This window comes from Talpa europaea (assembly GCF_964194135.1).
Source record: "Talpa europaea genome assembly, chromosome: X".
NCBI classification, from domain to species: domain Eukaryota; kingdom Metazoa; phylum Chordata; class Mammalia; order Eulipotyphla; family Talpidae; genus Talpa; species Talpa europaea.
Genome location: NC_140081.1, coordinates 199,455 through 210,580, shown reverse-complemented (window position 1 = coordinate 210,580; position 11,126 = coordinate 199,455). Strand labels below are relative to the sequence as shown.

The 11,126-nt window shown below is 70.3% G+C and overlaps 1 protein-coding gene across 1 annotated transcript; it reads right to left on the bottom strand.

The window, feature by feature from the left end:
• Nucleotides 1–2,107: 2,107 nt before the first annotated feature.
• SHOX (SHOX homeobox) lies at nt 2,108–10,258 on the bottom strand (the record flags this gene model as incomplete). The annotated part of the gene is made up of 5 exons (XM_084258338.1): nt 2,108–2,353; nt 3,407–3,495; nt 3,581–3,638; nt 7,305–7,513; nt 9,994–10,258. 5 exons carry the CDS (start codon nt 10,256–10,258, stop codon nt 2,108–2,110), a joined length of 867 nt encoding a protein of 288 aa, XP_084114464.1.
• Nucleotides 10,259–11,126: the final 868 nt, after the last annotated feature.

The window sequence follows — 11,126 nt, the reverse complement described above, 5'->3', positions numbered from 1 at the left end:
TGCAAACCCACGTCCGGCCCCCACGCGAGCCGGACGGAACCGAACCGGCCCCCCGCCCCGCAGGCCCGCGGCAGCCGAGGGGCCTGGAAGAACGTGTCCGGCTGCTCGTGCGCCCCCAGCCCGGCCTCCCAGAGCCCCGCCCTGCCTCGGGGTCCCCCGCCGCGCCTCGCCCCACGCGCTCTTTGGCCAACTTTGCAGAAGCAAGAAAACCCCTCCGGGCCCCGGCCGGCCTGGCGGCGGCCCGCGCCCCGCGGATGTGGGCAGAGCAGGCGCCGCCCGGCTGGGTGGCCACACGCGGGCACGGCCGCCCCGAGGGGGCCTTCTGGGCCTCGGCCCAGTCAGCGGGCCTTCGGCCGGGCCACCAAGCGCCCCCAAAGGCTCTTTGGAAAAGGATTGTGTTTTCCGCAGAAAGCACCGCCCGGCCCCCTGGGCCCGCCCAGCTCACCCCACTTCCTCCGGTGCCCCCCTGTGTCCAGGGGCTGCCCTAGTCCCCGCACCCCAGCCCCCGGCCACGCCACACCCGACGTCACGGCTGCCAGGAGAAGCCAGAAGAAGGGGGGGCCAAAGGCGCCTGGGCCTCTGCCTGGGACGCAGCAAGAAGGGGGCCGCCTAGGTGGCCACCCCAGCCCGCCCGTCCGCCTGGCCTCGGCTCTCCAGGGCCGACACGGCTCTCCCCAGCCCGGCTGCAGGAGCAGGAGCAGGAGGGCTGGGGTGGCCGACCGGGCGGCGTTGGCTGCAGGGGGTGGGGGCAGCCTCAGCGGCCCACATTCAGCCGCACGGGGACCCTCCCTCTGGCCAGGAGCGGGCCCCCTGGGGAAGGGAGCATGTCCACGGCCGGGAAAGCCGAGCCTCGGCCTCGGGGGACAAGGCGCAGACATGGACGCCGGCCTCGGAGGACAAGGCGGCCCCGCTCACACCTGCCCCTGCCCGGCCTGCATCACCCCCAGCGCCTCTGAGGCTGGACAATAACAAAGCTCGGAGGGGCCGGAGCCACGGCGGCGGATCTCTCCTGGCAGAAGCGCCCGGGGCTCGGAGCATGCAGGCCGAGAAGCCCCTCGGGAGACGGAGCAGCGGACTCCTGGGGGCCAGCTCGGACGGCAGACACAGGCTGGGGTTCGCCGGGGCCGGGACAGACCCAGGCAGGCGGCCGCCAGCGCGGGCGGGTGGACCCACGCAGACACCCCATCCCGGCCGCCACGAGGCCCCGGACCTGGGTCCTCACCCCGCCTGCCTGCGTCGCCCCAGCTGCTGTGGGGCTGGACACGAGCAGGGAGGGGCAGGACACGAGCTGCAATTGCCACAAATAGTATCTTAACACCCCGCCGGACAGGACGCCTGGACAGGACGCCCCGACCTGCAGCCCCTTCCACCAGACACGGCTCCACGCGCACGCGGCCGGGGACCCCAGCATCGCCCAGGCCCAGAGCCGGCACCCCAGGGCCCCCGCCTGCCAGTGCGCGCCCAGCAGGAGCAGGAGCGCCCCTGGCCAGCCCGAGGCGGCCCAGCCGGGCGCGGGCCACCCCTCTCGGTCTAGAACAGTCCAGTATTGCACTTTACGCAAAAAAAAAAAAAAAAAAAAAAATTGCATTTTACTAAAGACCCCGCGTGGCATCATCCGTCAGTGCTCGGCTCCTGCGCGCTCTGGACTCGGGGAAACAGCGCCAAAGTCCACTCGGGAGCCCGCGCGGAGCCGCGGAGCGCGTCCTGCTCTGTGGCACAAGGGCCCCGGCTGCGTGCCAGGCTCCCCGGGTGCGGCCCCTGCGCAGCTGGCAGGAGGGTGCGTTCCTTATTGCTGCCTTCGGCTGGGGGCGCAGAAGGGCGCCCCTGCGAGAGAGGCCACGAGTCCAGCCGGAATCCGCTGCCCCCCGCGGGTCCTGGAGGGCGACGCGCCGGCGAGGAGAAGGGTTGGCGGCGGCGAGCCCAGCCTCGACGGCGCGGACGCCCCAGCAGCCAGCGTGCGCGCGCGTGCGCCCAGGGCGCGGGCGCGGGGTCGGGCTGCGCTGGCCCGCGGGGAGCAGGTCCGGCGCCCCGGCCGCCGGGACTGCGGGTCGGGGCGCGGCGCCGTCTTGGGGGCGCAGCGGCGGAGCGGGCGCTGCCGGCGGGCGGGTCAGAGGCCCAGGGCCTCCGCGTGCTTGCGCGCCTTCAGCCGCAGGTCGGCGATGCTCGAGTTCTTGCTGTTGCTCTTGGCCGCGGCGGCCACCACGGCGGCGGCCGAGGCGGACTCGGCCAGCGAGGCGATGGGCAGCCCGAAGGGCGGCGGCGGGAACATCAGGTAGGGCGCGTGCGCCGCCAGGTGCGGGTGCAGGTGCGGGTGCGCGTGGGCCACGCCCTCCAGCTGCAGCTGCGCCTGGACCTGCAGGGGGGCAGAGCCGGTGAGGGGCACGGCTGACCCCTCGGGCCCCACGCCGCGCCCCTGCGCGGCCCTCTGGACCCCCGCAGCTCTGGGGTTCCCGAGTGAGCCTGGCACCACCTGCAACCGCCCCGCCCCTGCAGCCCAGAGGCCTCGGGGGCTGCTGCAGCCTCGCCCGCCTTAGGAGAGCCGCGTGGAGGTGGACACACGAGGCCCGCCCTCGCCACCCCGGGGACTGCAAGCCGCGTCCAGCGGACCCTGCGCTAGGCCTGTGGCCGACCCCGCCGCCCGCCCCAGAAGCCGCCCTGGCCCTGGAAGTTGGCTTCAACGAGAGGAAAATAGCGCAGGGAAGAGGCGGGTGGGGGTCCCCAAAGTGGACCCTGGGCAGCCGCCAGCCGGCGGGGAGAGGCTCGGCCCAGAGCGCACACAGGCTGCGCCCCGCCCCCGCGCTCGCCAGAGGCCTGGGCTGCCCCAGCCACCTCGGCTCGGCAAACACAGCTCCAAATATAGCCGGCTCGGCCCTGCAGCCAAACAGCCCGGTGGCCACACCTCCCTCTGCCCAGCTCCCCCGCTCGCCCACGTGGGGACCCGCAGGCACTTGGGGTCCCGCCCAAGCCAGCCGGGCTATCTCCCCCAAGGGCGCTCAGCCCCTTCCTGCAAGCAGGTCTCACCCCAGCAGAGGAGGGGCCCTTGGGGACCCCTCTCTGCTCCAGTGGCGCGCAGGACGCGCCACTCCCCGAGGCTGCAGGGCCCCCACGGACACGGCGCCCCAGCACAGGAGGCGCAGGGCCCCCAGGAGGTGGGGGTCCCGCTGTGCGCCCTGCTCCCCCCCACCCCAGTCCCGCCCCCAGCCAGGCTGGTTCCTGGGTGGGATTATTTTCCTCCGGAGCTCGTTCAGGGGCGTTGGGGTTTATGTCCGCGCCCTCCCGACGGTGCGTCCTGGGGTTTTACAGCGTGATTTTAAGACGTGCCAACGGCCCGTAAACGCGGCCTGTGAGCGCGCCCGGCCGGCCGGGAGGGGCGCGCGGGCGCAGGGAGGCGCGCGGGGGGCGGTACCTGTTGGAAAGGCATCCGCAGCGCGCCCATGTTCACGTAGGGCGCCACCCGGCAGGCGTCCAGGTGGCTGGCGGTGCCCAGGATGACGCCTGCAAGAGACACAGCGGGGTCAGCCGCGCGCGCGGGGGCAGGGGCTGGAGGGCGCGCGCCCCGCCGCCTGCGCCCCGCACCCACCTTTGTGCATCTGGTTCTCCTGCTTCCGGCACTTGGCTCGGCGGTTCTGGAACCAAACCTGGGGACCGGGCAGCAGACAGAGGCGGGGGTGAGGAGCCGGCGGCCTGGCCTGGGGTCACCCAGCCCCAGTGTCTCTTCCCCCCCAAATCCCTCTCCCACAGGCCCCTGGGCCCAGAGGGACTCCCAGGCCCCGGTGAATGCCCCCCCAAGCAGCACGGGGCACCCAGAAATCTAGAGGGGAGCTCTGGGTGCAGCTCCCCACCCGCTCCGGGGCGTCCCCTTCCAGCCTCCCACCCCAGGCCAGTAGCAGCCTCGTCTCCAGGAGGGGACACTCGGGAGGCGAGATGCAGCCCCCTCCCCAGCTTGGGGGGTCCTGGCTCCAGAGACTTCTCTGTAATGCCCTCCTGGGCAGCCAGTTCTGAGCAAGGCCCCATAAGCACCCCAATAACCAGGCCCCTGGTCACTCCCCGCAGAGCCCCGCAGGGCAGGAGGAGGGAGCCTGGGCGCAGCCGCAGGAGCTTGGGAGTCGGAGCACAGACTTCCCGGAGAGGGGAGAGAGGGGAGAGGCCCCTCCTGCGTCCTCCCTGTCCAGGCAGCCCTGGTCCTGGGGAGGCCCTGCCGAACCCCACCCCCGTCCCTCCATCCTCTCTCCTGGCTCCTCCAGCTTCCCCAGGCGCAGCCACGCTGGCGGCCAGTGCCCAGGAGAACGCAGCCCGCTGGGCAGTCCCAGTGGCCTGCCCACACGCAGGGCTCCCCAGTCCCCCCCAGAGCACCCCAGGGAGATCAGAAGCACCCCTGAAACACCCAGACTGCAAACAAGCCTCCAGGGAGGTGTCCGCCCCACACTCTGGACTCAAGCGCTCCGAGGCGGAGCCGGTGCCCCGAGGACCGGAATCCGCCTTCCAGAACATGCACGGCTCACCCCACCCCGCTGCGGGCGGGCGGCCCGGGAAAGTTTTAGGGTGAGCCCTTGAGAAGTATTTCCCCCAAACGGGCCCCCCTCTCCATGCCCAGACTCCTAATTTTTTTCCAGCCCCGAAGCCTGGACCTTCTTGTCCCACTAAGCTGTGTCCCCCGGGCAGGGTGAGGCTGCGTCGCCCAGACCCTCCTGACCCCGAGCCTGTTCTCGGCCCCAGGGACAGTGGACCCCGGTCTCTGCTCTCAGCCCCAGGGACAGTGGACCCCGGTCTCTGCTCTCAGCCCCAGGGACAGTGGACCCCGGTCTCTGCTCTCAGCCCCAGGGACAGTGGACCCCGGTCTCTGCTCTCAGCCCCAGGGACAGTGGACCCCGGTCTCTGCTCTCAGCCCCAGGGACAGTGGACCCTGGTCTCTGCTCTCCGCCTGGGGACAGTGGACCCCGGTGTCTGCTCTCTGCCTGGGGAAAGTGGACCCTGCTCTCTGTTCTCTGGCCCAGGACAGTGGACCCTGGTCTCTGCTCTCCATCCGGGACAGTGGACCCTGGTGTCTGCTCTCGGCCCCAGGGACAGTGGACCCTGGCCTCTGGTCTTGGCCCCTGGGAGAGTGGACCTGGTCTCTGCTCTCGGCCCCAGGGACAGTGGGCCCTGGTCTCTGCTCTCCATCCAGGACAGTGGACCCTGGTGTCTGCTCTTGGCCCCAGGGAGAGTGGACCTGGTCTCTGCTCTCCGCCCCGGGAGAGTGGACCCTGGTCTCTGCTCTCCATCCGGGACAGTGGACCCCGGTCTCTGCTCTCGGCCCTGGGACAGTGGACCCTGGTCTCTGCTCTCTGCCCCAGGACAGTGGACCCTACCTGGTCTCTACTCTCCATCCGGGACAGTGCACCCTGGTCTCTGCCCTCGCCCCCCAAGAGTGGACCCTGGTCTCTGCTCTCCATCCAGGACAGTGGACCCTGGTCTCTGCCCTCTGCCCCCAAGAGTGGACCCTGGCCTCTGCCCTCCGCCCCGGGACAGTGGACCCCGGTCTCTGCAAGGGCTTCCGAGCCAGACTCGTGCCCAAGTCTCAAGACCAGCTCCTTCCCTTCAGCGGGGAGGGGAGGGAAAAAAATAAGATTATGAAGAATAAAAGTGATGAATTAGCCGGCGCGTGACGCGCTAATAAATCAGTCTTGGGGTGATTCTCGATCAATTCCAATTAGCCGTGAATATGCTAAGTGAAGCCGAGGACACTGCTTTAGACAGTTATTTCTTCATTAAGGACCCGGCCCCCGATCCCGTCCGCAAACGCCGTAATCGCATTTCCTTTTGATTTCCATTACAGACAGTGAATAATGACATTTAATTTAGCTCCGCGCCGCAAACCCACAGATATTTGTTGTAATTAAATTATGGCTGCTCCACACTCGGGCTCATAACTTTCGATTAGAACCCTGACAGCTGCGGAGGCCGGGCCGGGCGAGAAACAAAAGGTTAATAAGCCGCTGCACCGGCTGCGCAATTTATTTACGGCGCGTTTCCACACCAAATTGAAACCCGGCCCTTGCACCACGCGGGGCGGGACGGGAGGAGCCGGACCCGGGGCGCCTTGGGGGGCTGAGCCTGGCCCCGGCCCTGCGCCCCAACCCCAGCGCCCCGGGTTCCGCTAATTGATTTTTATCAGCCGTGTCCCCCTGGGCCGCGACCCCGGCCCCTTGGCGGCCCTGGTGGCCGAGGCGCTCCGGGAGCGCGCGCCTCCCTCCGTGTTTGTTTTTATTATTATTTACAGGCCTCGGATTTTAATTCCTGCTTGGATCGATAGGGCGCCCCCCCCATCCCCTGCGTTTTCGGGTTTCTGGAGGCCCCACCGACCAATTTCGCGGCAGCAGCACCTCCTGGAAGGTGCCGGGTAATAGACTGCGGAAAGAAATAGTGTGGAATTGAATTACAAGTAATTTATTTTTATAGAAACACTACATCAAGGCCGGGAGATATTGCAGCGCCGGCCGGAGACGCACGTCGAGGCGACATAAAAGCGCGTGTCCCCTTCAGCGAAAGTTTCATCTTTTCATTAATTTGGACGGGGAGGCTAATGGATCTTCGGGGAGGGGCCGGGCTCGCTGGACGCGGCGGCCACGCGGGCACCAGGACCTGCGGGCTCCGGGGCGGCGCGCGGCCCCAGCTCCCCCGAATCCCGGGGCCGCCCCCGGTGTCCAGATCTCCCCTCCCCAACCTCGTCGCAGCAGCCGGGAATGTGGCCAAGGCGGGGAGCAAGCGCGAGGGTCTTTCGCCCCAGAAATCGATCCGGTGCCCGCGTCTGCGCTTCATAAATAAAACCGGGGAGAGGCCCGAGCCGCGCTGGCGGGCGCGCCCGCCCGCTGCAGCCCTTTGTTTTCCCGCGGCCCCTCCCCGCCTGGCAAAATTAATTCCATTTATTTAAAACCCGTCCCCAGAGGCCCGGGGCCCTGACCCCTGTCTCTTGTCCGCGGCGCGCAGCCCCGCGCGCAGCCCCAGAGGACGGAGCCGCCGGTCTCCCGTGCGCCCGAGCCGCCAGCCCGGCCCCGGCGCCCCGGAGGACGCGCCTCCTCGCCGCCGCCTTCCCCCTCGGCGGAGGAACAGATTGACGCCGGCTGAGCGCGCCCCGAAAGGGGGCTGGGGTGTCCGCCGTCCGCGCCGCGCACGCCCCGGGGCCCGCCGACAGGGGCGGCCAGATGGGCGCCGCCGGGACGCGCGCGCCAAGCCCGGCTAATCCGGCCCCGCGCGGGCAGGAGGCCGCTGCCGGCCCCGGAGCCTCGCCGCCCGCGCCCTCCCCGCGCGCCCTGCCCGCGCCCTACCTGCACGCGCGCCTCCGACAGCCCCAGGCGCTGGCTGAGCTCCTCGCGCATGAAGGCGTCGGGGTAGTGCGTCTCGTCGAAGAGCCGCTCCAGCTCGTTCAGCTGCTCCAGCGTGAAGTTGGTGCGGCTGCGCCGCTGCTTCAGCTTCGTCTGCCCGTCCTCGTCCTCCGACTTGACGTCCTCGCGCTTGTCCTTACACTCGAAGAGGCCTGTGGGCGGCACCGAGTGAGCGCCCCGCGCGCGCGGCCCTGGCCCGGGGGGCGCCCAGCTGGGGCGCAAGGCAGGGGCCCGGGCAGAGGCGCCCCAGCTGAGGGGAGCCGCGCGCTCTGTACCCAAAACAGTGGCCATGGCGGCCGGGGCGCCTGGGGGTCATCTCCGAGTATTCGCCACAATTATCCACTTCGTGCAGCGCAACCCGTCTCTGCTCTATTTTTCTTTTTGAAGGGGGTTGGGGCGTTGAATGTTATTTTTAAGTCAAACAAGCCGAGGCAGGATTCCCCGAGTGTGGGGTGCCCAGCGAGACACCCACAAGGGGCGTGGAGAGGGCGCAGGCCACGCTGAGGCCCAGGCCCACGGAGAGAGGTGGCACAGGCCGCACAGTGGAGGGTCCTCAGACCCCACCCTGGTCTCTTCTCACCCGAGCCAGCGGCTTCCCCAGCACAGAGCGCCGGGGGTGTCCGGGCCGAAGCCCCCAGCTGCCCGTGCAACCTCTCTCCCTTCACACCTATCCAGCCTCCGGTCCCCAGGTCGGAGCGTGCAGGTATCTGCTGGGGGAGGAGGCCCCAGAGCAGCAGGTAATAAAGAGCTTTTCAGCTTCTCTGGATCGAGAAGATTCCAACCCAGAAACCTCCGCTCACCTCCAGGAAATGGAGCCACTCACCAAGCTCAGGGGGAGATCAGGGAGGCCTGTGTTGCTTTCCCGGGCTCCTGCTCCCCACACGGGGACTCTGGGTGCCCGTGCTCCGTGCCCCCAGGATGCCAAGAAGCCCCCCCAGTCCCTAGGCAGGGACCCAACAGCAGACGCGCGGTGCACAAGGCCGGAGGGTCAGCCCCACCCGTGCCAACGGGCAGCAGGGGATTCTGGTGCTCTGCCCCCACCCCAGTGTCCCGGACATGGACACCAGGAGCCAGGACCCCTCCCGGGCGGCCCCAGAGGCTGTGATCTGAGCTGATCCACACCTGGGACCCTAAATCTTGTTTCCAAGAACCCCCGCCTCTTCCCACACAAAGTCCTTCCCGAGAGGGGCCCACGCTCCCTCCCCCGTCACTTTCCCAAAGTTGGAGCCCAGGGGGGACGCTGCCTGCACAGCCTCTAAGTCCTGGGCTGCTTTGCAGAGTCCACACCAGACTCGGCTCCCCGGGACAGGCTTCTCGGAGAGCCCTGGGGTGCCCAAACCTCCCTTGTGTGCCCCCCCCCCGCAGCAAATGCCAGCCTGGGGCTGCGTCCTGCAGGGGCTGCCTGGCCAGGGACGGCGCCTCTGGGGACGTGGCCAGCGGCCTTGGGTCGTATTTTCCCCCACCCCCACCCGGGCTGTGCAGGGCAGGACACGCAGAGGACAGGCCGGCCTGCGGCTGGGGGGCAGCAGCCAGGAGCCCAGAGACTTTTCCTGGCACAGTGACCCCCTGGAGTTCAAGGGGGGGCCCGAATATCTCACGGGGCTTCCGGGGACCAAACTCTCTTTGTGTGGATTGGGGTGCAGGCGCCGGTGCACCCCAGCTGAGGCCTGCCCACTGCCCACTGCGGGTTCAGCCTCCCCGGGTGTCCAGAAGGTCAAGGCCTCAGAGGTCTGTGCCCAGGTCCGCCCAGAGCCCTACCCCAGGCCCAGATGGGGACCAGGAGGCCGGGACGCCCCGTGACTGCCCTGACCCGTCCACACTGACGTGGAGAGACACAGACCCACCCAACACACTGGACCCTCGGCTTCTCCTCTTTATAATAAAAATGGACACTCGTAGCTGGGTCTGGGCTCCCGGGAGAGCCAGCTCACCCCTCCCCGACCCACGCTTGCCCCGGAAGGCCGCTGGCCCGCTGGCCCGCACAGCCGCAGAGCCTGGCCTCAGGGTTTGGGGGACTCTGGGTGCAGCAGACCCTCAGGGCTGGCAGCCTGGACTCCCCGGCCACGAGCTTGTGGACTGTCCAGGCCGCGCGCAGCTGCAGCCCTGCTGCTTCTCGGGAGCTGCTGCTCCCTAAAGCCCGGCGGGCCCCGAACCCGGCTGCTGTCCGGGGAAAGTTTCCCCCAAGAGGACACGGCGCCCAGAGACTCGGGCAGGAGGGGGCACCCGAGCAGGACGGGCCCTCCCCACCACCGCCTGCCCACGCCGGCGTGGGGCCCCAACTCTGCCCGTTCCGGGCCGGGGAAGTGGGCCGGGAGCGACCCGGGCTGGAGGACACCCCGGCCGGCCCACCTGCTCTCCAGGCACGACCAGAACCACCCGCCTGGGAAGTTCCCGCCAAGGCCACGGGCTCCCCACTGCCCAGTCGGCCCCAGCAGCCCCCACCGCCTCGCGCACGGTCCCCGCGTTCTTACGAAAAGGCCAGCGCCGCGGCCCGCGGCCTCTCGCAGCCGGAGACGCAGCCGGAGACGCCGCCTCCGGGGGCCGAGGCAGAGCCAGCGGGCGCCCGGCCTGCGCGCAGCCGGGCGGGCCGGGCGCGAGTCGCCTTCCCGGGGCCCCGGGCGCCCCAGCTTACCCTCCGCGGCCCTCCCCGCGCCGAACTCCTTCAGCTTGTCCTTGTCCTGCTCCACGTGCTCCTTGAAGACGTGCAGCGGGCAGTGGCCGCCCCCCTCCGCCAGCTCCTGCAGGCCGGGCTCCGCGCCCCCCAGCTCCCGCGAGCGCGCCAGGCCGCTCTCCAAAACTTCCCGGTACGTGATCGAGTCCTTCTTGGCGACGCCGCCGCCGGGCTCCTTGCTTTTCTGGTCAAAAGATTTGGATACAAAAGCCGTGAGCTCCTCCATGGCCGCGGGCCGGGCGCCCGGGCGCGGGCCGGGGGGCCGGGGCTGGCGGGGCGCGCCGGGGTCCGCACGCCTCCCGCGCGGAGAGCCGGTCCGCGTGAGGGCAGGTCCCTGCCGCCGTTATTTATGCCTTTCAATTTGCGATCCCACTATTTATACGCCGCCACCTCCGCCCAGCCCCCCGCGCCCTGTCTGCAGCAATTACGGCTCTGCGCTCGGCGCCGGGCGCACGCCGCCACGCGCCCCCACCTCCACGCCGGCAATTGGCTTCTTTTCATTTCATCACTGTTTGGCGTCCGCGCACCTTGGTGTGGAGAGGTAGACAGCAGATGGGTGCAGGGCGAGGGGAGCGCGCGCGCGGGGCGGCGCCGGCGCCCGGAACAGGTATCCGCGTTCCGCCCGCGGCGGCGGCGCAGAGGACACGCGGGGAGGCCGGTGCGCGGGGCCCCGGGGCCTCGCGGGGAGCGGCCCGGCCCGCGCCCAGCGCGCACGGGGCCGGCGGAGACCCCCGGGGCGCCCGGCGGCCGCGGCGAGGCGCGACCCCTCGCCGGCAACGACCCCCGCGAGCGAGGCGCTCGGAGCGCAGCCGGACCCCGGCGTGGCCGGCGCAGCGGGTCGCGCGGCGGGATGGCGCGGGCGGCCGGTGCGCCCCGAGAGCGAGATCAAGGGCCCGGGGTCCACCGGGACGCGCGCGCCGGAGCCGCCCCCGGGCGCGGGGAAGCCGCGTGCGGACTCGGAGGGGCGGGCGCGGCGGGGCCCGGGGCGGCCGGAGCGCGGGGGTCGCGCGCGGAGAGCCGGTTTGCCCTCCGCGCCCCGTGGGGTCGCGCGCCCCGCCCGGCCGGGCCGCCGCCGCTGCTTGGCAGCCGCGCTG